This window comes from Corvus moneduloides, chromosome 18 (assembly GCF_009650955.1).
Source record: "Corvus moneduloides isolate bCorMon1 chromosome 18, bCorMon1.pri, whole genome shotgun sequence".
NCBI lineage: Eukaryota > Metazoa > Chordata > Aves > Passeriformes > Corvidae > Corvus > Corvus moneduloides.
The window spans coordinates 1,571,569-1,598,817 of record NC_045493.1 but is presented as its reverse complement, the minus strand read 5'-3'; the positions used below and the strand labels follow the sequence as shown (position 1 = coordinate 1,598,817).

Sequence of the window (27,249 nt, the reverse complement as noted above, 5' to 3'; positions counted from 1 at the left end):
CCCCTGAACCTTCTCTTGCCCTGAGCAGAGTCATTCCCCTCTCCCTGAAGAGCCCAGCCCTGCCTGACCCTGTCAAACACTTCTTTCTACACGGGAAGGGAACTCTGGGCACTGCCTGGGGTAATGACTCAGTTAATTCCTCAGCTCTCAGGTGGCTGTAGGGAGATCTGGCTGAGTGACTCCTCTTCACACTTTCCCAGCCCAGCAGCTCCATCTCTCCCTCCTCGCTCCTTTTTCAGTAACAGGAGGGATTTCAGCAATGGCTGAGGCAGAGCCCATTAGAGCCAGTGCTCACAGCAGCTTTGTTGGGTTTGCAAATGAGTGCCAGGGGGGTAAAGCATTTACTCTGAGAACACAACGAGCACTTAAACACTTATGCTTGTGTTTTTGGAGCCAAACCCAATTCCAGCTGTCCCAGTCCCAGCTGGGCTTTACGGAGATGGTTAAGAGGAAGGTTTAAGCTTTCCTGGGACAATCCCATCTGAGTGCCAGCTCCCTGTGCTCTGCTGCTGTTCCACATCAGGCTGAGCAGCTCAGAGAGAGTTGCAGGCTCTGAGCAGCAAGAACCAAAGCTGAATACAGGATGAGGGGACAGCACTGCAGTGGGCAGCAGGGAGGAGCTGAAGCCATCGGTGCAGAGAGCAGGAGCTGCAGGAGAGCAGCCTTATCCCAGCAGAGGATTTCCCTGGATACAGCATTTAGGGATACTGGTAAATGTAATTCCTTTTTCTGTGTCTGTCCTTGGGAGGTTTGGGCAGCACTGATAGGCAAAGAAAAATCTCCTCCTTGGAGCACTCAGGACTTCCCCTCATTTCGTGGCAGTGGCTGTTCTGCTGCATTTCTGCTTCTCTGCAAACAGCCCCACAGCAGCTCCAGTCACATCCCTGCCCTCTGCACACCACCAGGCACCAAAGTACAAGCCTGTGGACTTTACCAGCACCCCACTGCTCCTGCAGCACTGGGACTGCCCTGGAGCACAACCCACTGCTGATTTTCTCACTGTGGGGGTGACAGCCACAGGCACTGCTGCAGTGCTAGAAAACACAGTGTGGTGGGGAGATGGCACTCAGGGCACATTAACCAGTAAATTAACCAAGCAAAGCCTAATTGGATACACCAGGGAAGTTCGTCAATACTGACTGTAAGAGCCTAAAAAACCAACTAAAACATCTACATCTTTTATTTGTACCTTCTGTTTTCACAGGCCTCACTCAAGGGACAGAAATCCATAAGGTCTTACTCACCTGAACCCCTGTGGGTCTGTCAGCAGTGGGAATAGCCTGAGCCTTTCCCTGCCAGCATGGAGCTGTGTCAGGAGGTTTAGGTGGACATGAGGGAAAGGTTCTTCCCCCAGAGGCTGCTGGGCACTGCCCAGGCTCCCCAGGGAATGGGCACAGCCCCAAGGCTGCCAGAGCTCCAGGAGCATTTGGACAGCGCTGCCAGGGATGCCCAGGGTGGGGCTGTTGGGGTGTCTGGGCAGGGCCAGGAGCTGGGCTGGATGATCCCTGTGGGTCCCTTCCAGCTTGGGACCATCTATAACTCAAGTTCAGGATAAGGCATTTCCATGGAAGCCGTGCTCTCAGAGCTGCTCACTCCAGGGTGGGCAGGGAGGGCGCAAGGAGCCAGTATGAAAATAAAACTCTGTGAACTATAAATAGTACAAAAGGGCAGGAATGGCTGCTGCAGCCTGTCCCATGTATTGGGTGCAGCCACTGGCACACACAGTCAGGGCAGCACACCCACAGGGAATGCAGATCCGTGTGAGCTGAGGTGCCGGGTATTGCACACAACATCCATCCCCTGAGCAAAGGGAATGCTGAGGAAACAGAGCCTCCTCCAGGGCAGGGGCCTGGGGATGGTGCAGCCCCTGCCCCGGGAGCTGCTCAGGAAGGGATCATGCCCTTGCTGCGCTTCCTGTCGGCCATGGCCCGGCGGTTGTGGTTGGCTCTTGTGCTTTTGTTTGCTTCCTTCTTCCTCCGCTCCTGCGCCGTCTCCCGGTTCTGCCCGTGGCCCTTGGCATTCCCAACAACGGCAGAGCTGTCATGCTTGTGCCTGAGGGACACAAAAAAAGGACATCACGCCGCACTCCTGGGGACAAAATCCCAGATCCCCACAAACACCAGCGGGTGAGGGGTTCAGCCCTTGGGCCTCGGCTCATCCCAGGGCTCCCACAGCAGCCTAGGAGCAGCATCAGCCACACCACGACTGTGTCCTTCCACACATTGAGCCCATCAGCTGCAAACAGCTACCAAACTGTCCCAAAATCCCTATGGGAGCTGTTGGAGATCTGGAAGTTGTGCTCTCCAAGATCCTGTCTTGCACAGGGCTCTGCTGCTTGGAGTGACAGGACAAGGGGGAATGGCTTTGAAAAAAGGGGAGATTTAGATTGGGTATTGGGAAGGAATTGTTCCCCTTGGGAGGGTGGGCAGGCCCTGGCACAGGGTGCCCAGAGCAGCTGGGGCTGCCCCTGGATCCCTGGCAGTGTCCAAGGCCAGGCTGGACATTGGGGCTTGGAGCAGCCTGGGACAGTGGGAGGTGTCCCTGCCCATGGCAGGGGGTGGAACAAGACGGTCATCAAGGTCCCTTCCCACCCAAACCACTCCATGATTCCATGACATTCCTATTCAATGGGATAAAAGAACCAGCAGTGAAGGGTGGGTGAAGAGGTTCACCCCACTGTGGCAGGACCCTGAAACATGGGAATGTCAAGGAGCAGGAACACCCTCAACAATTCCAGTCAGCAGCAAAACAGCTGCCAGCTGCAGAGCCAGAGGGAGATCCTCGCTTACCCCTTCCTGGCAAGGAATGCCTGGCGCCTGGCTTCTGCCCTCTCCCGCAGGACAGCCGGGTCCTGCACAAAGTGGTCCTGCAAGGAAGCAAGGGAACAGGTCAGGAAACTCATCAGCACCATGCAGAAGCCTGGAGAGGAGGGGATTCTGTTGGGAACAGAGTCAATTCCTGGTTCATTACCTCTGGACCAGCAGGATTGGTGTCAGGGACTCTAAACACAACACCCAGCACAAAACCTGCCTGAAAACCTTCCTCCACTGTGGCTACTCCCAGCACTTCCATGGAAACAGAGTGCTCTGCTGGCACTGTCTGGCTCTGGGATAAAGCAGATTAAAGCTCCCCACAGAGGAAGTGTCACTGCTCCAGCACAGTTAGGCCAGGAGGCAGTGGAGAGCTGTCCCTGGGGACACTCACAGCCCAGCAGCCACTGAACAGCAGCTCAGTCCCTGCTGCTGCTCAAAGATTCCCTCTCTGAAACAGGAAATCTGCTCCCCATCACCTGCAGGTGAAGCAGGGAAGAAATATGGTAAATCTTAATGCAACTCCAGCTAAATGTCACCTTTGTTCTTTCCTTTTCAGCTTCCTCCTCCTCCTCTTCATCCTCTTCCTCTGTCTCCTGTCCTTCCTCCTGTCCTTTGGGTCTCAGGACCTGAGGAATTGTGAATGGCCTGGGAATTAAGACAAAAAAAGTTAGAAAATAAAAGAGCACAGCCTCAAACATTTCTCTGAAGAGCATATCCTTCTTGGTTGGCATTATGTCTTTAAAAATGAGAATCTGCAGATTTCATGGACTTTATTTTCCTGAAGAAAAAACCAGGAGATCCAGGAGTTAATACCACATTCCTATGGGCAACTGGCAAACACACGCTCTTCACTGGGGAATGTTCACTATGAAGTTGTCTCTGAAATTCATAATAATAATAATAATAATAATAATAATAGTTAAAAAACCCCCTGAAACCTCACAAGGAATTTCTCCACAGAAGCAACTGCTTCCTTTGGGAAATGGGCATCCAGACACAGCCACAAGGCAATATTAAGGAGCATCCTTTGGACAGAAACATTAATGCTCAGCCAGTGCTGGGCTCCAAAGCCTCTGACTGGTCAGGGCTAATCCACGGAGCCCCAGTTCCACTGCTGTGCCCCAGTTTCCTGCAGGGGGAAATCCCTGGAGAAATTCATCAGGCTTTATGAATCACCCTGGACATGCAGGGTGAAGGGCCTGGGGATGGAGGCAGAATTTACCACATGCCTATAACTCTTCTTTAACATAAATATGTGTCTGTGTTTAAATTCCATTGGAATTCAGACCATTCCACTGCCATGGAATGTAAAACCAGAAAAGCCTTTGTTATTTCAAACCAACAGATCCAGTTTTCAGCAGTGACATCCACTAATTGTTTCTAGGGGCAGTGAGACCTGAGAGAGGGGAAAATACCTGGGTGCCACATTGTTACAGGCAAAACACAAAAAGGATTTAGATTGAAGCTTCTCAGTGCTTTTGGGGGGGGGGGGGGGAGGGGGGGGGAAGGGACAAAAGAACCTCAAAGCTCCAATTTGGTTTGAGGTTAGGAATGGTGACATCTTCATAATACACCAGAATTCAAAAGGCCACTTTCAGAAATGTTAAAGCAGCTTTTAAACCACATGTTTTCTAAAATAAATATTCTCCAGCCTCCATCCCCACTAACCCTTTGCTTCCCAAAAGCTCATTGTGTGCAGCTGTCAGTCATGGTGCAGAGTGCTGTGCAGCCCATCAAGGACTCAATTCCAGCTGTCAGCACTCAGAGGGGATCGGCAGGGAAAAGTCTGGTTGTAGAATTTCCCAAATGTCGAAGTTTTCCTTTGCTAACCAGCCATTTTTAGGCTGCCCAGCTCCACTGATTTGCCAAGCCATTTGTCCCTGCTGCAGGGTAGTTTCTCTAAGGAGAAGCACTGCTGAATACAAGCTGGAACACACTGGGAAATTTCCCCCTTGGATTTGCTGATTAATTGAGGCAATGGCCGAGTGTAAGCTGGAGAACATCCTGGGCACGTGCCATGGCAACATTCCCTACCCAAGGGAGGGAGACCCAAACCTCCCTCCTTGCGCACCGCAGTGAAATCAGAGAAAGGGGTGCTTTGAAGCTCTCGTGGAAGAACAGAATCCAAAGCAGCGTTTGTGGGAGGCAGAGAATTCCGCGGTGATTCTCCCGAAGCTCCCTCCCCCTCCCCTCAGCATTCACCTCCTGGAGATGAGCTCGTCATCCGAGTCAGCATCGTTAGCGCCCACTTGGTTCCCGTCGTAGGTGTCGTCGTACTCGTCCTCGTAGTCCTCGTAGGGCTGGGCTGCTCCCGGCTCCAGCGGCAGCTCCTCCACCACCACGCTGTACTGGCTGTAGCGCTCCCGCTGCTCCGTCACCAGCCGCTTGTCATTCACCAAGCTCCGGGTCGTGTCCTTCTCCCTCCTGCCCGGGAAGGGGGGAAAGGCAGAGGGTCAAAACCTTCCCTAGAAGCTGCTTTTGCCCCTGTCAGTCAGTGGAAAGTGAAGCGATGCAAGTCTCACATCCCTGATTGCACAGGCACTCCTCACCCCACCTACTTCCCCACTGGTTTATAGGATCATAGAATGGTTTGGGTTGGAAGGGACCTTAAAGCTCATCCAGTTCCACCCTCACACCTCCCACTGTCCCAGGCTGCTCCAAGCCCTGTCCAGCCTGGCCTTGGACACTGCCAGGGCAGCCACAGCTTCTCTGGGCACCCTGTGCCAGGGCCTGCCCACCCTCCCAGGGAACAATTCCTTCCCAACATCCCATCCAGCCCTGCCCTCTGGCAGTGGGAAGCCATTCCCTCTTGTCCTGGCACTCCAAGCTCTTCCCCAGACTTTTCAACACCAACTCTCTCAGCTTTTCCTCACAGCAGAGCTGCTCCATCCCTCTGATCATCTTGGTGCCTCCTCTGCTCTCACTCCAGCAGCTCCAGGTCCTTCCTGTGCTGGGCCTCAGAGCTGGATGGAGTGATCCAGGGGGGGGTCATTTGTACCAGGGCTGTTTGGCCACTAAAAAGGAGCAGGAATTGGAGACCACCATCATCACTTGAGACAGAGGAAGCTTTCACAGGAAGCCAAATGCAATTCCGCTCCTTGGCCAATGTGAATGGAGCACAACTGTGATGGGAAAAGGACAAATTTAGATGGGGAGAGCCAAGAAATAACCAGTGCAGCAGGTGAGGATGCAAATAAACACAAGCACCAAGGCAAAGAACAAAACAGTAGAGAGTGATTGTGATTCAACCTCTCAGAGCACTGCAGGGGCTTGTTTTTTACATTCAGAAGGAAGGTAAATTATAGTCATTTTAAAGAAAGGAAGACCAAGAAACAGAGGGATTAAAAAGGAGCTGCTGAGTGTCTCAAGCTGCACAAGCATAAGCTCTGAAGTCCCATTTTCCAGACCAGCCAAGTACGTATTTACAGCAAAGCATCAGGGGATTCCACTGTCCAGCATTCCCAGGACAACCTGCAGCCCCCAGAGTCTGGGAGGACCCAGCATCCATGGATATTATCAGAGAAAGGACCTGTCCAAGGCAGTGGCAGCGACTCAGGAAGGAGATGTGATCCAGCAGCCCGATTTTCACTGGGAACCTCAAAACAAAGGAAGTTTACAGCCGGAGGTGGTTCCCTCTCTCCCATGACTCACTGCCTGCATTCAAGCTGCTCAATGCCCTCCCAAGCACGTGGTGAGTTCACCCATCCCGGGATCCCTGGGATAACACCTTCTGTGGGAATTCAGCTGAGGCTGAACCAAGCACTTGGTAATTGCTTCCTGTCGAGCTGGTCTGATGACTGCAGAGGAGCTGCATGAGATGGTCTGGGCACCAATCCCAGGAAAAACAGTGGGATAGCTCCTCTAGTCCCATGGAGCTCAGGACATGCTCTGGCTCCAGGAGACAGATTCAGCTGACAGTGAGGGCTGGACAGGCACAGACAAATGTCATCACTTTTCAGGATCAGCAGAGTCTGTGGTAGCACATTCACTTCCTCATGTTTGATTCCCTCCTCATCCTGGCTGGATTTGTGTTTCTCCAGGACAGTCCCTGCCCCAAACTGCTGATGCTGAGAGTGGCCAGAACAACCTGCTCTGGTTCTTTAGGCACTATGGTGACACCAGGCTTAGCAACAGCACCCTGAACACAAGAGAATTTGGTGAGCAAAAGGTATTTAGAAGGTGAAAAAATATTAAATATTTGATACAATTCAAATCCAAAGCAGATCTCAGACTAAGCTTGGAGAGCCCTGTTACCCCAACACCGGGGTGAACCATCAGGCTTCTTGCTGGTGGAAAATCTTCTGAGGAAGGGACACTTTCAGCACTGAAAGGAAACTTCATATTTATGGAATGCTGAATGTTAAATCCTGGAGACAAGTTACTGCAGCTTTTCCTTGGATTCAGTTGGATATGGTCATCTTCAGGCACTGCTGATCTCCAGGTTTTAAACTACTCAAACCACAACTAATATGTCTGGAGTCCTGCAGAGTTTTCCCAAATGCTCTGAAATGAAGGGAGGCAAAGGACACCAGGAAAAGCAGCAGCAAGAGGATAATCCAAAGAGGTCACATAACTACAGCAGGAGAGAGGAGAACTTCTCCAGGAGTGATGGTTCCACTGGACAGAAGGCACAGCTGGAGGGCAGTGCCATGGAAGCAGATCCCAGAGCCCAGCTCAGAGATGATTTACAGCTTCCAGAGCTCTCCAAGCGATCTGCAGAGGGAGCTCCGAGCAGGGTATTCCAGCCACTGGATGCTCTGTGCTGGACTTGGAGCTCTCTGGCCTTGACCAGCTGCTGCAGCAAGGCTCTGGGAACCAGGGATAACCAGCAAGGCTCTGGGAACCAGGGATAACCCTGCACATCTGTGCAAGGCTCTGGGAGTCAGGGATAACCAGCAAGGCTCTGGGAACCAGGGATAACCCTGCACATCTGTGCAAGGCTCTGGGAGTCAGGGATAACCAGCAAGGCTCTGGGAACCAGGGATAACCCTGCACATCTGTGCAAGGCTCTGGGAGTCAGGGATAACCAGCAAGGCTCTGGGAACCAGGGATAACCCAGCACATCTGTGCAAGGCTCTGGGAACCAGGGATAACCCTGCACATCTGTACAAAGCTTTGGAAATCAGGGATAACCCAGCACGCCTGTGCAAGGCTCTGGGAATCAGGGATAACCAGCAAGGCTCTGGGAACCAGGGATAACCCAGCACATCTGTACAATGCACCTGTCTCACAGAGCAAGGCACCACCATGAGGAGAAAGGTTCTGTCTGTGAATTCTCAGCTGTGGACACAACAAAAGTCATTGCCTTGGCCAGAGAGAAAAGAAATTCCTTTCTTGCCCAGCCAAGACAGGATCAGCACCATGGCACTGCTCTGAGGAGCTGGGCCACTGGACTTGGGAACAAAAGTAGTTTTCTCCTAGAGTTTGATGCAACTTTGCAACCAAAACCTTCACTGGGAGCTCTTAGGTCACGTGGCTCCAGCTCCAGACAGACTTTTAGTTATCTGCTGTGTAAAGAGATCCCAACACTAAGATCACACTTGGCTGGTTAGAGGAGGTGTTTGAAGTCCAGTGGAAGGTGTCCCTGCCCATGACAGGGGGTGGAACGAGATGAGCTTTAAGGTTCCTTCCAACCCAAACCATTCCATGATGCTGTGATCTGTTTTAAAAGAATCTGGAACAAGGGAACCACATTATAGAGTTGGCACCAGTGGGAGCCAACACCACACACCCAACCAGGCAGAAAGCAAAGTGAAAGCTGGTGGGGTTTTGTAGAAATCTCTGCTCACGGCAGGAGGATCCCTGCTCATTGCAGGGAGATTGCCTAAATGACCTTTAAAGGTCCCTTCCAACCCAAACTACTCCACGAGTCCAAGTGCCCTTCTGCAGGAAGCTTTACAGCAGCAGGAACAACAGAAGTAGTCTAAGGCACTGAATGTTATCAGATGTTGAAGTAGATGGATATTGAATCTTCCCTTGGCTCTAAACCAAATCATTATTTATTCTCAGCTCTGAGTCACAATCCCATGCTCAGGGATGGTGCTTTTCAAGGTTTGTTGTTCAGTGCGAGTTTAACATTAAGCCCAAGGAGCAAGAGCCTGACATTACAAATGAGCTTGGCAGAGCAATCTCCAGCAGCAGACACAGGAAAGCCAATTAGGAAAAACACTAAGCAAAACCAACCCCCTCATCATATTTCATTTTACTTTCCCAGACAAACAGGTGGGAAACATTTTTGATAAGCCTTCCCCCCTGCCAAAACACTCCTGCAGGAGGTTTGTAGGAGAGATAAATGTGCAGGTTCCCAGGTGTTTGTTCCTCCTGACAGGCAGAGTTAATGACTGGGTGCCAACACTCACCTCTTGCCTTTCTGGATCCGAGACACATCCACTGCATCCCTACTGAAAACATCAAACTCATCATTCTGGAAAACGTTATAGCGAGAGCTGACCAGAGGGGTAGGGTCTGGCTTCAGCTGTCTGTTAAAAAACAACAAGGAGAGAGAATAAAAACAAAACTGAAGTGAGGAAGACAAATCCTGTCCCTTTCCTAAGCCCTTGGTTTCTCCTTTGTCAGTCCCAAAGCAATCCTGAGCACACCAAGAGGGGCTGGCTGGGTCACAGGGCACAACCCCTTCGCTTCACAGCCATGCTCTGGCACGAGCACGGCACTGCACTTCCCAAAGCTTGGATTTGAGGGGAAGCTAAAGCAACCCACAGAAAGCCATGAGAAAATTCTTCTGTTCATTTCAGAGTCTATCAAACCATGCAGCACAACAGAATATTCAACAGACTGCCTGGTCTCAACACAGTGACTCAGGGAAGACAAACACTAAGTGTGATGAACTACACGCTGGAAAAAATTCCAATAATTTGTTGCTGCTGATTTCAAGATATTTATCTCCCTTGTTAAATCTTTCTCAGGGTTCCAGGTTTATGTTTGTTCAACTTATAAGTCAAAAGACTGTACTTCTGACATTCATTTTGGTGGTGCAGGCAGCTCAGCTGGGCAGCTGCAAATGCTGCTGTGCTCCCCTATAAATCAGCAGCGGTCAGAATTCGACATTTCCTATCGAACCAGCAGCTTTGTTTCAAGATGCAAAAGGCTGGGAAAAAAAACCAAAACAGCTCTATCTTGGGGAACTGCTGGCTTTGCAGAAAAAACAATCCTTCCTAAAGCCCATCCTGCACCAGTTGTGCCAAAGTCAGCAGATCTGACTGCGGGAACACAAAGATTGTTGCAAAACTAAGATCTTTTACATCATTTTTCCGATAAAGATGCTTTCCTGTAATGCAACAGTGAGACAGCCTGCCCATAACTCCATGAAATGTGAACAAACAGCACATTCACATCCTGATGCTCTGTCAGGAACTGCTGGTGCAGCACAAACACACACTCACAGCTGCAGGCAAACTCCAACAACTCAATCCCACCACCAGCCATAAACCCTCCATCCCTTGTCCAACCCAGGGAAGCAGGACAAACCTGGCAAGTTTGTCAGAAGGAACATAAAAATGGAGCTGAATTGCCAGTTCCAACCTCTCTCTAGCCTAACTTCACTCACAAAACAGCAGCCTGTTAAATAACCATATTTGACCCTGTGGGTTGAATTCCAGCTGAATTGGGGCCTCTGAAGATGCCCTTTTCTGCAGGACTGCTGGGATTTTCACACCTGTGACACCAAACTGCAGCAAAATAACTTTTGAAGGCAACATATTCTATTACCCAGCATTCTGTTCTATTCCAATTCTATTTGAGCATTTCATGTACAAGTGGTTTTGTCCCCTGTCACAAAACACAACCCAGCACCTGCTCTACTCCAACACTGAACAGGGAAGGTCCCACTCCTATGCAGGGACACGATGAGGGCAGAAAACTGGTGACAGATGACAATGAGAAGCTCTCACTGCAATTCTCTACCCCAAAAATGCAAATTCTTAGAGCTCCACAAGTGTTGAGGCTTCAGTGAGAACAATTAAGTGAGACAGAAACAACCAGACGTTGTCCCACACCTTTGCATCCTTCGGTCCAGCTTATCCAGGTATGGCACCAGCTTATCTTCCAGGATGTTGTTGATCACTTGCTCTGTGTCATATCCATACTCCTCCAGGCAGGCCAGGATGAATCCCTCACCAAGGTCTGGCAGCAGATCCTTCACTTGGGAGATCAGCGAGTCCAGCTCCACGCCAGACACGCGGGCGACGGGCGCGGCCGCAGCGCCGGCACACTGCGGACACCAAACACAACTGGTGGGTACTGGGGAGGGACAGAGCTGAGGGCAGGCAGTGTGCACAGAAATACAGGGGAAAGCAGCACTCTGGGCTGTCAGAGTTTAAACACAGAAGTCCAAGAGTGGAGCCAAAAGAGAAACCAGCTGTTTAAACTACACAAGGTTTCCAACACAGATTTGGGCACACAGCTACTTTTGCCAGTCCCTGAGGCAGCAAGGACACTCTGGAGAATCCCTTCCTCAAATAATAGGCGAGCTCTGCATTTCAAAAATATGCACACGAACTGCAGGGATGAAGCAGAGTATTTGAATAATCCCCAGCAAGGGAAAACCCAAGCCATGGGAGTTGGAAGCAATTTGCTCAGAGATAACTCAGGATTCCGGTGTAGCTTCAGTTCTCATTTCCCAAGGCTGCATGGAGATCCAGCAAAGGTCAGAAATGACACCAAATCTCATGTTGTCCCCAAAACTGAGCAAATCAAGCCTGTCCTCACAGATAAAAGAAGGCCTGGAAGAGCAGAGCCCCCAGGAAGAGCAGAGCACCACAGAGCTGTACCCACCTCATCCTCCAGGGCACACGCAGCCCCCGGATCCTCTCCGTCCTCAGGGGTGCTCTCCACTATTGCTGAAGCTCCATCGGATGCTGCTGGATCTTTACCAGCTTGTCCTTTTTTCCTGTCTACCCCTTCCCAGGCACTTTCCACTGCTTGGAGGATATAGGCTGTCCTGGTCTCGTCTCTAAGAGCATGGCATTAAGGACATTCCTGGATGCACCTGTTCAGGGATCACCCAACTATGGGATTGTCAGCGACTTCCAAACTTGTGCCTACATCAACACTCACAGAACCATGGAATGGTTTGGGTGGGAAGGGACCTTAAAGCTCATCTCATCCCACCCCCCCGCCATAGGCAAGGACACCTTCCATTAAACCAGGTTGCTCCAAGCCCTGTCCAGCCTGGCCTTGGACACTGCCAGGGATGGGGCAGCCACAGCTTCTCTGGGCAACAACTCCCCCATCTCCCTTCTTTTCTATTAAGGGAAAACTTTCCAGTACTCCTTGCCAGTCATGCAGCTTGACCAGAGGCAGAAAAGTCACTGGTGTGAAGGAATCCAAGAGCAGCTTGGTGTGCAGAGCCAAAGGATACAGTGCAGAGGATGCCTGCTGGAGCAGGCTCACATCATCCTCAACTGGGAACAGCTCGTCGTAGTCACGGAGAAATCTGAAAACACAGGAGCAAGTTTAATCAGTTGAGCTCAATTAATTACCACTGCTGTGCCTCTCTGACTGCCTCAGTGCTCAGGTAGGAGCAGAGAACCTCTCACCCAATGCTGGATTCCAGCCATGCCTGATTTTGGTCCCACTACACCACAGCAACACTCCTCAGGTGTGAGGGCTGGAACCCAGTGCTGCATTACAGGGAAAATCTGCTTTACCACGTGAACGTGCTCAGAATGCCAGCATGGGCAGGAGGACAAGATGGAATTCCCAGTTCTGCCACTTCCTTTGCATCTCCAGCATGAGTGTTTAATATTTTTCTGGTCTGGTCAGCCCAGCTGGAAAGCACAGATCAGTCATAACAGGCTAACTTGTCAAGGGAGCTAATGGCTAAATTGCTCTTCTCTTCTTTGAGGAGCTGGATTAAAGGGAGTGAAGAACAGCATTTCTCAGTGCCAGGGTCTGTGCTGCAGGCTGAAATCCTCTCCCTGCACTTCTCCCAACTACTTACAACGATTTCTGACTCCCAAATGCCTCGTAATGCTGCCTCAGGCAATTCTGCTGTGAAGAATGGCAGAGGAAGGAGCCAAGACCCCCCTCGGGCCTCCTGCCAGTCAGACTCACCTCCTTTCCTGAAGCACTGAGGTGAAGATCTGCAGAAATTCCTCAATAAATGGCTGAATATTCTCACAGCTGCAGGAAACACAGCAGAGTGAACACTCAGAGATAAGTCTGCCCACTTCTGCCCCACCAGCCAAACGACTCACATTAACACACCAAGGCAAAGCCCCATTTGAAAACATTTCAGGCCACTTTTTGGCTTTCACAGGAGCAAAGAGTCAAATGGAAACAAGTGGTTTTTAAGGCTTCAGCAAAGATTCCAGCAGTCAGATCCAAAGCTGTATCACACTCAGAATTACAAGTCTTCGGAGAGACTTTACAAATAGTTTGATGCTTCAGACTTGCAAAAAAGGACGTGTAGAGCTTTTGTAACTGTGCCTTTATGATGTCTTGGGATTACACCTGTGAACCTTCCAGAAAGTTTGTGCTCACCTGTGCAAGAACACCTGCCAAGCAAACTCCCATTGCAGCCTCAGTGCCCAAACCCCTGGATGCTGAGGAGACTCCAAACCTCTCTCCAAGGCAGCACCTTTAGGTGGGAAGGGACCTTAAGACAATCCAGTGCCACCCCCTGCCATGGCCAGGGACACCTTTCACTATCCCAGGTTGCTCCAAGCCCCGTCCAATCTGGCCTTGGGCACTGCCAGAGATGCCCAGCTCCGCTGGGGACCCTGTGCCAGGGCTTCACCCACCCTCCCAGGGAACAATTCCTTCCCAATATCCCATCTAACCCTGCCCTCTGTCTGTGGGAAGCCATTCCCCCTTGTTCTGTCACTCCAAGCCCTTGTAAACACTCTCTCTCCATCTGTCTTGTTGGGCCCTTCAGGTCCTGGAAGGTCACAATTAGGTCTCAAGGTGTTACACATGATGGAAGTTTGCATGAACCACACGCTGTGGTCAGAAAGCTTGTTGGACCACAGCTCACTGCAGAAATTCTGGACCAAACAGCTCCATCTGGAACATTCCTGATACACAGGACAACAGAATTTGACCTTAGCCAAGTCTTTGGCTACAATCCCAACACAAAAAGCAGTTTCTGTTCATTTTCTCCTGTAAATTTGTAAATGAGAAAATTTCTCCCACACAGCAATCACGTAACTGGCGAGTAGCACAGAGCCAAGTGCCAATACCTGCTCTCTAGGATGGGCTGCAGACACACTTGGTTTATTAGGGTATGAAAAACTTCTATCATCTTCTTTCTGGAGTGTGAAATCCTCCTCCACAAATCAGCAAAAACACTTCAGAGAGAGCAAAAGACACTGTTGGTGTCAGCACAAGAATCTGTAACACACCTTTATGCCAGAGTTAACCCTCTAGAAAAAGAATTTCCTTAGCAGAATAATTTCCTTGCTGCAAAGACCAGATATTAGACTCATTTCATGGTCATTAAAGAAAATCCATGCTCCAAATAAAGCTGGTTTCAACCCCAATTGTCCTGGCAGCTCCACACATGCGACCCCCACTGTAGCAGCACAGCCTGCGCCTTACAGCGAGACTGAGCTTCACAGAGATATCATTCATGTTCTCACACTTTGTTACAATTTGAATGCACCTCCCATCAAATTCCTTCTTGCACAGCACTAAAAATGATTAGTCACCCCACTGCCCAGGAAAATTTGGAATTACAGAAGTCATCTCTTCAGAGCTCTTTGAAGCAGCACAAAAAAAGCCAGGCTCTGCAGGGATGGGTAAAGCAGCATGAAGTGAATTTTTAACTAAGCCCTGGGAAATCTCACTGAAAATCCAAGGCAAGCCTTTGCAGGAATTCTCACCTGTTATCTTCATAATGCCTCTTCTTGATTGCAGATTCCAGCTCAGGAATTGCCAGTTCATAAAATGAAGCTAATCTGTACAAAGGGGGAACAAACCTGTACCTGTCAGCTGAGGCTCCAAAAATCATTTGCTAAAAGGCAGAACAAATGTCTGATTTCATTAAACCCTCCTCACCAGCAGTACTCATGAGCATCACCTCATTTTGGTATTTTCCCCCCAGAACACAAGCAAACACACCACAGACGAAGAGCAGCACTCTAAGGAAATCACAGAGAGGTCTTTGAAGAGGTAGGAAAGAAATGCATTTCAAAAGCATCCTGGTGCTGATCAGAACCATCTGCCCAACCCAGAAACAGCCTCAACACAGATCTGCAGCCTGCAAAGAGCCAACAGACTCACAGAATCACAGAATCCTTCAGGTTGGAAAGGCCCCCTGAGAACATCGAGCCCAACCATTCCCCAGCACTGCCAGGGTCACCACTGGCCCCGTCCCCCAGTGCCACATCCATGTGGCTGTTAAATCCCCCAGGGATGGGAACTCCAGCACTGCCCTGGGCAGCTGTGCCAGGGCTGGACAGCCCTGCCCATGAAGAAATGTTCCCAATATCCAACCTGAACCTCCCCTGGCGCAGCTTGAGGCTGTTTCCTCTCATGCCTTGTCACCCTTTCCCAGACACAAAGCTTTTGCCAAACCCCACTGATATTCTCTAGCATAAAACTTGGGCATAACATCAAAGACATTTGTTTTCAGACCTTGAAGAACTATTTCTCTGAAATACTTTCTGCTTCCCTTGCTTTGGGTCCTACAGCAGGAAGCTCTTTTTGTCCATAACTCATCCCTCTCCACCCTTCCCAGAGCACACCAAGCACGGTTCAGCTGATTTTTGAAATTGTCATGGATGCCTGGCCCTAGGATCACTCCTAGATAATGACATACATAGAACAGAAAATCTACACATCCCTATATCCATGTATTTATTATGCTGCATTCCTGTCAGAGAGAACCCAGCAGCCTCTGCATGAAATCTGTCTCCTCATTTAACAATGGGACAGGACACAGCAGCACATTCAGTATTTTTACATGGCCAGGACAAGCTCTGTTTGCACTCCAAGACATACCTGTAACAAAACTCGTGTTTTTGGAAGGTCTGGCAAGCCAAGGGAAAGACATCAAGAAAGGCCCAGAGAGTTGTGCAGGTGTCACATAAATACAGCACAATGTCCTTCAGCTCCTGAAAGGGAAAGAGCAGCTACTGAGGGAAGAGCCAGGCAAGTTTTCCCAGGAATACAGTGTAACTCCCCAACAGGGACACAGAATATTGGGCCAGGCCTTCTCCTGACTGCACAGAGTCTGTATCAACCATAAACCTCTTACAGGTCTGGGGGTAGACACAACTAGAGCTCCTATCCTTTAAAGATCCCTAATGCAATCTCAACTGTTTGCTTTCATTAAAGATCCTGTGAGATTATAAGAATCCTCATCAGATCCTGTTCTGGACAGTGGCTTTGCCCTCAATACACCCTCCACATACGGAATTCTTCCCCATGCAGCATTTTTCCATGAAGCACTGCATGGCAGAAACATGGGAATCAAAGGGATGTTTTCAGCAGTCTGGTCCAGTGCAAGCTGCATTTCCAAGGCAGCTGAAACATGGAATGACACACTAAATGATAGTTTGAACTGATAGTTTGTTTCCCCACACAAAGGGAATGACTAAGGTTTTGTAGAGAACCATGTTCACTCTCTTTGTACAGCCTCCAGCACATAAAAGCCCTCTTAATTAACTACAGTTAAATTACATTGTTGTTAAAACACTCATTTCTGAAGAAAAAACCAAAACAGCTCTTATCACTGCCAGGGTTAGGTGGAGACTTCTGTGAGATATTCTGTTACATTATTTATAAGCTGGTTAAGCAAAAAAGTTGCCAGGTTTAAAACTATCCACATTACAAAGGATATGGTTGAAATGAATCAGCTCATGGTGGGAAGGTTTTATCACCATGTCCCAGGACAAAGAGTGCAACAATGGCCCAGAACCACGAGCTGGAGGAGATTTTGGGAACAGAATGACCTTGGGTGGTCTGTTCAGCGTGCAGGAGTACAGAGAGTTCAGTCCCACCTGGAGGGGCATGTTCCCTGGAGTCACACTGACTTTCTCTTCCAGTTTCTGGGGCTCAGCAGAGGCTCCTTCAGATTGCAAACCACACTTGTGCAAAATATTGTTGAACACCTAAATCAGGAGAACAGGGCAGTGTTAACAGACAGGAGCCAGCAGAGGGACACTGCAGAGAAGGCCAGAAGCTGAAGGAAGGTGGGAGGGAAGAGTCCTCAAGTATTAATTTTAAATAAAGGTTCAAAACCTCCCTGACACACATTAACATAAACTAGGGAAAGGGAGCAAGAACTAAGTCAGGGGAGGTTTAGGCTGGATATTAGGGAAAGTTCTTCCCCTGGAGACTGGTCAGAGCTCAAGGAGTGTTTGGACAATGAGTGGGATTTGTTGGGGTGCCTGTGCAGGGCCAGGGGTTGAACTCGATGATCCTTGTGGGTCCCTTCCAACTCAGGATATTCCATGACTTCATGAATTACATTCTGCCTGCCTACAATGCTCCCTTTCCTCTCTCCAAGCTATGGCACCTTTCCAGATGAAGTCCCAGCAGGAAAGCAGTACCTGGAGGACAGTGGGCAGAGTTTCATCAAGGTCACTGAAGTAACTGGGCTGCTGAGTGAAGATATTTCCTGAAAAGGGGAAGGAGAGCATTTCCATCAGTTCAGATATTGATGCCAACAAACAAATTTGCACCAGAAAATGGTACTTGTTACACTGTGCTTGTGTTATTCCTGACACCCCCCAGACACACCTACTGACTGCGTGGGACAGAGCCCACCCTCACTCCTCAGCTCATGCACAGGCCCTGCTCCCAAAAAGCTGATCCATCAGCTCTCCAGTGTCACTGGAGATCCAGCAATGGGAATATGCTCATGAGAGGAGAGCAAACGAGATGTCAGATGATTCATGCTCCAGGGGCTGAATCAATGAATAATGCAAATACTATCACTGAACATCCCCAGTTCCTTTATTTGACAACTGGAGTTGACTTTTAATTACTGATAACAGTTCAGCACACACCAGGAGATGTGCAGAATATTTCTTAAAGGTAATGAGGCTTTAGTAACACCTGCTATTATGTTACTAGGACTCCTTCATCTTTACAAAATACTCCACTGAGTAATGCCACACCATAAATCCTCACCAAGTAAGCACCGAGGCTCCTATTTTCTTGGGAATTCAGATGATGAAAACTAGGAGTTCTCCAGCAAGGACAGAACTCAGGTAAGAGTTATGAGACAAGTTTCAGAAAAATTTATACCCTGAGAAGAATCTCAAGTTTATGAAGTTATGAATTACACACCAGAACTGCTCATGCCATTACTGTCACGACATAATGAAATAATCAGGTGAGCAAATCCTTGGTCACCTGCATGCAGCATGATTTGTGTGGCACTCCAGAGTGTAATTCAAAGGAGGTTTTATTACTTAGGTCTTTTTTTTGGAATATTTTAAGACCTAGATAATCTAAGCTTCACATCTGAAAGGGAAGTATCTATCTTGCCATGACTGCTTTCCACCTCTGAGGCTCAACAGAGGAATTTAGAGTAGAAGCTACTGAAAAAGGATAAAAAGATTAAAAATGCAAAGGTTTAGCTAAGATTTTCTGACTGCAAAGCTGTCTGCATCACATGATCTCTAACACTTCTCATGTCAGTGAACTTGGAAGTGAGACAAAAATAGAAAACCAAAAAGAAAACAGAAACAAAAACCAAAGAAACAGAAAAGCTTCATCCCATGAGCTGCAGACAAAGTGGGTTAGAATTCAGGAAGAGCTCACTTAATCCAAGGCTAGATGCTCTTCCACTCAGGTGCTCAGGTGATGTTAAAGATCACAGGATTGTGAAGGGAGCACAGAATAAATAGAGAAGCTAAATCAATATGCTGCATCTTCACTCCTCAGCATCCATGGCTGGAACACCCCTCCCTGTGTACTCGCCACTAAGAGTGTGTGTACAGACACAGAAATCCAGGGATAAGCACAGCTTGAGCAAGGCTCTGAAGTGTTTGTGGTTTGCAAGCTCTGTATACATCAATGTCTGCACTGAAGTTTCAGGTTCTCGCACTTCCCAGAGCAGCAATTACACCGAATGTCTCACTCGGCTCCCAGCTCTGGGAGCAACAGCACTCCCAGCTGGACTGCGCCCCATCTCCCAACCCTCCTCCCCCTTTCCCATCTCTACCAGGATTTTACAGAGCCCCCACACTCCTCTTATAAGGGACACATTTCATTGGCACAGAAAACAACTGAGCCTGGGTTTATGTCTAACAACGTGAGCCCGGCTCAGGGCAGCAAAGCAGGACACGAAGCTTTCCTTAGCACAAACAAAGTGCACACAGGAAAAGAAAAGCCCAATGTGATCTAGAAATGACAGATCTTAGTTGCTACAGCAATTAATTTTCAAAGCAGTTCCACTGATATAAACCCCACTAAGTCACTTGTCATACAAGCAAAAGCCTAAATGTAGCAAGTTGTTCCTTGGCTTTTACTGACCAATCATCTTCTGGAGCAGGAGGCCATTTCCTTTCCCAAAAAGGACACAGAGATCCAGAATCTTGGGGATGTCGAACAGGAAGTTATTGTAAATAATTTTTCCAAAGACAGAGGGAGTGATAAAATGATCCTACCAAAAAAAAAAAAAAATTTGAAGGATAATCCATATCTTGCTCTGCAGCAACTCCAGCATTATAATGACACCTATAAAAACACCTCTCAAAGGTGTATTAAGGAATTTATTTCATAGAAGGCAGCAACTCTGCTTGGAAGAGCTTCTGGGGAGCCATCTATTCCCACACTCCTGTCCCTGCCACACCAGGCACCCCATTGATCCATTCACCAGGAGGTGAATTAATCTACCTAAAAGTTTAACAGAAAAATCTCCCCACAAGTCCCCAGTTCCCAGCTTGGCACCAGAACAGCTCAGCTCAGGAGCAGGAATGAGTAACCAGACACAGGGACAGCCTGAGGTTCTCATACCCTGGGAGAGCTCCAGAGACCACAGAACCAGGGACGAGCAGGGAGAAACCCCAGAACTGCAGCTCTACACCCTAACTGCTGAACACTGTGCCAAAAACTCATCACACTGAAGGAATTTCTTACAAAATTCTAGATGAGAAAATTCCATTGAATTTGCCTGAGAAACAGGCAGCTGAAACGTGATTTTGGATTTTTGAAAGCCCCGTTTGCCTGTGACAGCAAATGTTTTCAATCCTAGTGAAAGGCTGGGCACATTCTCCCTGCTGAAGCAAAGGGATGGGGCTCAGTGCTGGCCAGGTTCCCTTTCCAGAACTCCTGCTTACTCCTGCATGACAACAGACTATTCATTCCCTGCAAATCACTCAACTATAAAATGGTTTCAAATGCTCGCCTGCCTCTCAGAGCGGTGAGGTTTAATCAGATCCTGCAATGAAAGGCACCACAGAGGTGTCGGGTACTTCTGCTGAAGTGGTGCCAGCTGCAGGCTCCAGCATTCCTTCAACCTGCTCCTGTCCCAGTCCTCCACTCCCAGACCTTTCCCTCAAAACATCCTGAATGTGATAAGCAAGAGAATCAACACAGCCCTAACACAGCATGAACCAATGAGGAGCTCAAGGGAGTAATTGCTAAAACACAAAGTTGCCTCACTCATCCTGCCCAAAGGCCGGGTGAAAATTCCACGGCTCCAGATGGGAGCTGCACTCACACAATTAATGCTGAGTATGTCTCTTAATTGTAGAATCCCAGAATGGTTTGGGTTGGAAGGGACCTTGAAACCCATCCAGTCCCCCTCCCTGCCATGGGCAGGGACACCTTCCACTGTCCCAGGCTGCTCCAAGCCCCATCCAACCTGGCCTTGGACACTGCCAGGGATCCAGGGGCAGCCACAGCTGCTCTGGGCACCCTGTGCCAGGGCCTGCCCACCCTCCCAGGCAACAATTCCTTCCCAATATCCCACCTATCCCTGCCCTCTGGCACTGGGAAGCCATTCCCTGTGTCCTGTCCCTCCAGCCCTTGTCCCCAGCCCCTCTCCAGCTCTGCTGGAGCCCCTTTAGGCCCTGGAAGGGGCTCTGAGCTCTCTCTGGAGCCTTCTCCAGGCTGAATGCCTGATGATGCCAAGATAACAGTAATTTACAGAAATTTCAGTGTGTCCAAAACTTGGGACAAGTTCAAGGAGAGACAAGCATTAGCAGGAATTTTGTGGCACCACGTGGCCCTGAGGGAGTGAACGCTCAGGAAGTGGCGGCCTGAAGAGCCTGTCCCATGTGGCCACACAAAGGCCAACGTGCTCTCTCTCCTCTTACCATGACATATCCAACCACCACACATGGATAACCTGCTACTCCTCAGGGAGGAGATCCAGGCAATCAACCAAGGAATCACTGCATAGTTCAGATACTTCAGCTCTGAGTGTTATCTCCACATGGAGAATCCAACTGATAAAATCATGAGGGAGAGGAATGTCGTGCAAGAAGGAAAATGATTCATTTCTCTAATTCTCTTTTTCCCTAAGTCACACAGCCTGGAGCACCTGCAAGGCATAGGAATATTTACTTTGGACTCCTTGTGGGTGGACATCCTGAGGAAAGTGAGGAAGACACTCCGATGGAGGCATTTCTGCAGCTCGTTCACCTCCGGATGGCAATCCCACAGCGCGTCGAACTTGCGAGGGGCAGAGCGCAGGTAGGAATCCAAACACTTCTGCAGGGTCTCATCAAATATCACCTGGCACAGGCAAAGACAGGAAAATGGGAAGGAGGGAATGTCACACCTTCATAGGTTGTGCTCATGAGCAGCCCAGTTAAATTTAAAGCAATCTAAAACACTCAGGCATATTGAAAGGACTCCCACATCCATCAACTACAAGCAAACTCTTAAAATCCACAGCGGAAAATCCTTAGGGAAATACTTTCTTTGCATTCTAAGGGGCAGTAATGGAAATTAAAATGTTTCCTGAGTGACATAATAAGCATAAACAAATCTTTATGAAAATGATGTAAAGCTCATGGCTTTTACAAGCACCTAGATATTTATGTTGTATCTCCAGATAAAAAACAATGATTACCTGGCACCAGAATTTGTCATGAGGCAAAGCCAGAAGCCAGTTCAGGTCATCTGCAATGAATTTCGCTCGCTCCAGGAATTCCTCCACCAGAGCAGGGTCTCTGATGGCAGGGGGGGGTTTGTACAGCACGAACAACCGATCTGCTTTAATTTCTGGGCGCTGCAGAAAGCCAAAATTCACCATGTTAAAACTCCAGACCAAGTGACAGGAATGCCCAGTTACCATCTGCTCACTGAATTCCAGGAAACACAAAGTTACCTTTTATTACAACTTGACATTATAGAATCACAGAATGGGTTGGGTGGGAAGGGACCTCAAAGCCCATCCAGTGCCGCCTCTGCCATGGGCAGGGACACCTCCCACTGTCCCAGGCTGCTCCAAGCCCCAATGTCCAGCCTGGCCTTGGACACTGCCAGGGATCCAGGGGCAGCCACAGCTGCTCTGGGCACCCTGTGCCAGGGCCTGCCCACCCTCCCAGGGAACAATTCCTTCCCAATATCTAACCTAAATTTTGGTTTGAACCAACTACTCCTTGTCCTGTCACTACAGTCCTGATGACAGGAACGTTCTGTTCCCTGGTAACCTCCCATTTTCTACCCTTTCAAAGCAGTGAGTTTGTATCTTTCTTTATGAGCAACATTTTCAGACCTTGATAATTTGGCAGATGTTGCTCCTTGCTTTCTCTTAACCAAAGCCTGACAAAGCAATCCTCCCATACCTTTAAAACAAAGAGCAGGAACTTCCTGGCATGCCTTTGAACTCTCTCTTTTTCCTCTGAACTAGTTCTTGCACAATATTCCATGAACTCAAACTGACACGACCATCAAAGACAGAAAGAAACACTTCACTACCCTTCCCAAGGGTTACTGAACAGGCTTTGCCAAAATATCTCCACCCTAAAACAAGAACTCCAACGAGCAGCAGATTTGGGCTCTGTCTCATCCCACACATGTGCTCAGGGTAAAGCTCCTCAGGAACGAGCAGCATTGACAGCCCCACTCCTGCAACACATCCAGAAGGCTCTCTGCAGGCCTTATTTCTGGGAGAAAAGGGTTTCTATGGGTTGAATTTTCTGGTTTCATCAAGCTGAAGGCACAAGGGACTGATCCCAGTGCCACAGCTCTGAGCTAAACTTGAGGCAGAGCTTTCGAAACCTCCCTGAGCATCTCTCCACTGCAGCAGAGGTTACAGACTCCAGAGAGGGAGATGTGCTGGGAAAACACAGTTTACTCCAGATGTTGAACAGAGTAAGTTTGGTTCTTGTGTTTTGGGGTATTTTTACAGCAGGTAAATGAAACCTCAACTGTCTGAATGCATTACAAAAACCTTCTTTAACAGCAGGCTGAACAGATTTCACAGAATCACAGAATATGCTGAGTTGGGAGGGACCCACAGGGACCATCCAGCCCAGCTCCTGGCCCTGCCCAGACACCCCAACAACCCCAGCCTGGGCATCCCTGGCAGCGCTGTACAAATGCTCCTGGAGCTCTGGCAGCCTCGGGGCCGTGCCCATTCCCTGGGGAGCCTGGGCAGTGCCCAGCAGCCTCTGGGGGAAAAGCCTTTCCCTCATATCCACCTGAACCTCCCTCACACAGCTCCAGCTATTCCTGTCACATATTCCAGACCAAGCCTCGCTGTAAGACAATTATTTACTAAAGTCTGTTTGGCTTTCAGGAGAAACAGAGCTCACCAGTGCTGGTAAAGTTCTCAGCTTCCCTGTCTTGGGATCCCTTTCTGTCAGCTGGAGCTCATCCAGAGGCAATGCTGGCATCCTGGTGGCTTGTTCCTGTCCTCAGCAAACAAAAGCAGCACAGGATGCACTTTACAAGGTCGCTCAGGCAAAAGCAGAACAAAAGAAGCTGCAGCCCTCCTGTAACACACACACACTGGCTGGGAATGCATTTATGCCAAGCAATTTATACCCAGCAATTTATACCCCATCAAAAAGCCAAATCCTGAGGGAACACCCAGGAGCCACCTGCACACGTCTCAGAGGAAATCTGGAATGTGGTGCTGAACTTTTATCCCTGTTCCTTACTGAAAGGCCACAGATGTCTTCCAGGACAACAAAACGCATGTGGGGACACTGTTTAATACGGAAATTAGATATTTAAATCGGGTTTCTGAAGAGCTGTGCTGAACTCTGGCCTTTGCAGCCTCTTTCAACACTTTCAGTGTCTCTCCTGACAGCACAAACTGCAGGGACAACCCAAACACAGCCTTGCCTGTGCTTTCAAAGAGTATTTTTGGTGCCTGTGTGCAGAATCTCCCAGCACTCAGCTAGACAAGGGACACAGGCTGAGCCTACAAAAGCCTTCCCTGCTCCTGCCAATTCCCACGTGCTCACAAAACCACAGCTTCATCTTGCATTTGTGGCCTCAGAAATGTTTCAATTAACTTTTTGAAATTAACTGGAAGTCAAATATTAGAGTAACTCAGTAGAAAGAATGTTATGAGTGCTGTTAAAAAAGTTCAGACTAACAAAAACCAAAAGTTGCAGGTTAACAGAGCTTTTAAATTCTTTAGGGGATTATGGGGTTTTGAGTCCTGCAAAATGGTACTAAAAGGTTATGTTCTCATTAAGAAGGTCACACATCTCCTCAGATGCACGTTTAATGGCAGTCACATTGCCTGGGCTGAATAACAATTAAAAAAAGAGCAGTGTCTCTACAGCTGAACAACTCTGACTCAGGAGTGGGGTCATAGTTTAGACAGCAAGTGAAAAAATAACATTTTTCATCCCATAAATTTGTTGCCTATGGATTTAGGCAGAAATTCTGTCATCTAACATTTTAGAGCTCAAATAAAAAAGATACAGCAGAGCAACAGCAATACCTACAGCTCAGAAAACTAAAAATAATTCTGTCTTTCCAGGGGAGTTTAAAATTTAGAACGTTGACAAGAACAACTATTATTTTATGATAAACAAGTTCTTTGAAAAAAAAAAAAGAAACCACCAAAACTTTTCAGCAGAATAAGCCAAGCTGGCTTTCAGTTCAGTTTCATCATATATTTAATTTGGCTCTTAAAATTTCTAGAGTCATTCTGAAAACTGCACATAGAAATGCGTGTTTGTAATGCAGAAAAACATGCCAAGTGTCTCATTTCAAGCCTGGAAGGCACCAAAATCTCCAGTCCAAGTCAAAAACATCCTGTAAGAGACAGAACCCCTGCCCAAAAGCTTATTCGGCTACAGAAAAGAATAAAGCTGAGCATGGGATAAGCTCAACAGAGAATCATTCCTGATTCCTGACTCTCATAAGCTTTTCCCCTGGAAAGAACTTTGGTCTAAACCACAAGCCCACGATTAATCTCTCATGCCCTGTGATTTCAGGTACAGTGGAAGAGCCAAAGAACATGATGAACCAGGGAAACTTATTTTCCCAGGTTTTTCCAGGGAAACTTATTTTCCCAGTGCCAGAAACGATCCCTGCCCTGCACTTTCCACTGATGTGCACATTCCTGAGGACATCCAGGGTGAGGTGACACTGCTGAGGATGAGGCACCCACCGCAGCACAGCTGGCACAGGGAATGCTGCAGCATGGACTCACGGAACGGTTTGTGTGGGAAGGGACATTAAAGCTCATCCCATCCCACCCCCTGCCATGGCAGGGACACCTTCCACTATCCCAGGCTGCTCCAAGCCCCAGTGTCCAGCCTGGCCTTGGGCACTGCCAGGGATCCAGGGGCAGCCACAGCTGCTCTGGGCACCCTGTGCCAGGGCCTGCCCACCCTCCCAGGGAACAATTCCTTCCCAATATCCCGTCCAGCCCTGCCCTCTGGCACTGGGAAGCCATTCCCTGTGTCCTGGCCCTCCATGCCTTGTCCCCAGTCCCTCTCCAGCTCTCCTGGACCCCCTTTAGGCACTTTAGGAAGGGGCTCCGAGGTCTCCCTGGAGCCTTCTCCTCTCCAGGTGAGCCCCCCCAGCTCTCCCAGCCTGGCCCTACCCCACGGCCAGACACGCTCAGTTAACCCAACACCGCCGGTTACCCCGGGCCCTGCCGCTCCCACCGCCCCCCCGGCCACGTTCCCTGTCCGGTCCCTGTCGCACCGGGCCCTGCCCAGCTGCTGCCACGACTCCCGAGCTCCGACACAGCCGCTGCCGCTCACCCCAACCCAGCCCCGCCACAGCCGCCCGAGCCCCGGTACCGGCACACGCGTCCCGCCGGCCCCGCACGGCACCAGAACCCCGGTACCGGGACACGCGTCCCGCCGGCCCCGCACGGCACCAGAACCCCGGTACCGGGACACGCGTCCCGCCGGCCCCGCACGGCACCAGAACCCCGGTACCGGCACACGCGTCCCGCCGGCCCCACGACGCTTCCGTGGCCGAGCGCTGCTTCCGGCCCCGAGCGGAACTACCGGGCTGGGCGGGGCCCGGTGAGGCTCCGCCCCGGCGGCGCGACCGTCCCGGCTCCCGGTCCGGCTGTGGATCCGAGGGGCGGGACCGGGGCTGGGTCTGGCTGTGGATCCGAGGGGCGGAACCGGGTCCGGGTCCGGGTCCGAGGGCGGGAGCCGGGCTCGGGCCGTGCTGCAGTGACCAAACGGGCAGTTTAGTCCCAAACGCCCACCCGCCGTCCGGACCGGCTGCAGCCGCGGGGCTGGGCGAAGTTACTGTCCGCGGGTTGTCTTTGGAGGGGAAGGAGCCTCCAGCTGTTCTTCCTTTGAAGGAAAACCAGCTGGTTCAATAAATCACCTTTTGGAAGGAGGCGTTTTTAACTTAGCTGCCCTGCCCCATCCAGTGCCACGGGCGGGGGGAGGCCGGGCAGGGGAAGGGGTTCTGCGGGAACAGGGACCTGTCACAGCCGGCGACCCTCACAGCCCTCTCACCGCTTCCCTCGGCTGGGACTTCTCCTTGCTCTCCAGGGAGATGTCTGTGCATTACAGTCGGACAGCGCAGGAAGAGGGCAATTCCTGTCAAGTCATACGAGCACAATCGATAATAAGAACAGGTTACATCAGTCACATTTACACCGCTCTGAAACTCCAGGAACCGGGCGCTTCCCAGCCCGCGGGGTGACACAGACACATCCAGCCGTCACTGATCTCTGCTCCGAAGGGTCTCGGCTCTCCTCCTTGACCATAGGGAACTCCTCCTAAACTTAGCCCAGAGTCCAGCTTTAGATGGCAAAGTGGCCTAAAATAGAAACCACGCCATGCGCTGTGTCATGTGGCTCGTTAGGGATGGTCTGGAACCAGTCCCGCTCCCAGTGCCCTCCATGCCCGCACGCTCCGGACAGCCGGGGTTCTGACTGCCCACTGTGCAGCTGGGTGTGCTGGCACTGGGGTGCCCGTGACCCCGCGGGGGGAGCGAGCAGGGGGCCGCACACCCCAAGGGCTCTCCCAGGGCCAGCAGCACACCCGAGCTCGGCTCCCATCACGCAGAGCTGGGTGTTACGGATTCACACTGCAAATGTCACGACGGGCTGTCTGGAACTTGC

General features: G+C 49.9%; 1 protein-coding gene across 7 annotated transcripts; it reads right to left on the bottom strand.

The window, feature by feature from the left end:
- Positions 1–1,653: 1,653 nt before the first annotated feature.
- ASCC2 (activating signal cointegrator 1 complex subunit 2) lies at positions 1,654–26,185 on the bottom strand. 7 transcript variants are annotated; one of them, XM_032128048.1, is made up of 20 exons: positions 26,085–26,102; positions 25,919–25,990; positions 23,498–23,593; positions 21,808–21,966; positions 21,297–21,467; positions 19,260–19,389; positions 17,327–17,394; positions 16,775–16,885; positions 15,774–15,886; positions 14,654–14,728; positions 14,012–14,119; positions 12,885–12,953; positions 12,190–12,264; positions 11,604–11,781; positions 10,826–11,040; positions 9,173–9,292; positions 5,016–5,237; positions 3,350–3,458; positions 2,790–2,866; positions 1,654–2,052 (listed from the first exon to the last, which is right to left on the bottom strand). In XM_032128048.1, the coding sequence occupies exons 3-20, from the start codon at positions 23,576–23,578 to the stop codon at positions 1,884–1,886; spliced, it is 2,250 nt and encodes a 749-aa protein (XP_031983939.1). In that variant the 5' UTR covers positions 23,579–23,593; positions 25,919–25,990; positions 26,085–26,102; the 3' UTR covers positions 1,654–1,883. The 7 variants fall into 7 exon arrangements, with proteins under 7 accessions (XP_031983939.1, XP_031983940.1, XP_031983938.1 ...); XM_032128049.1 differs by lacking the exon at positions 25,919–25,990 and having other exon boundaries at positions 26,099–26,185; XM_032128047.1 differs by lacking the exon at positions 25,919–25,990 and having other exon boundaries at positions 23,498–23,598; positions 26,099–26,152.
- Between the last annotated feature and the right edge of the window lie 1,064 nt (positions 26,186–27,249).

Bases quoted from the DNA above. Each gene is read 5' to 3' on its own strand.
- ASCC2 (XM_032128049.1), bottom strand. From the start codon at position 23,578: ATGCCAGCATTGCCTCTGGATGAGCTCCAGCTGACAGAAAGGGATCCC. The intron at 11,782-12,189 runs GTATCCTTTGGC...CCATGCTCTTAG, and splicing joins CAGCAGGCATCCTCTGCACT to AGACGAGACCAGGACAGCCT. The intron at 11,041-11,603 runs GTGGGTACAGCT...TGGTGTCCGCAG, and splicing joins CGTGTGCCCTGGAGGATGAG to TGTGCCGGCGCTGCGGCCGC.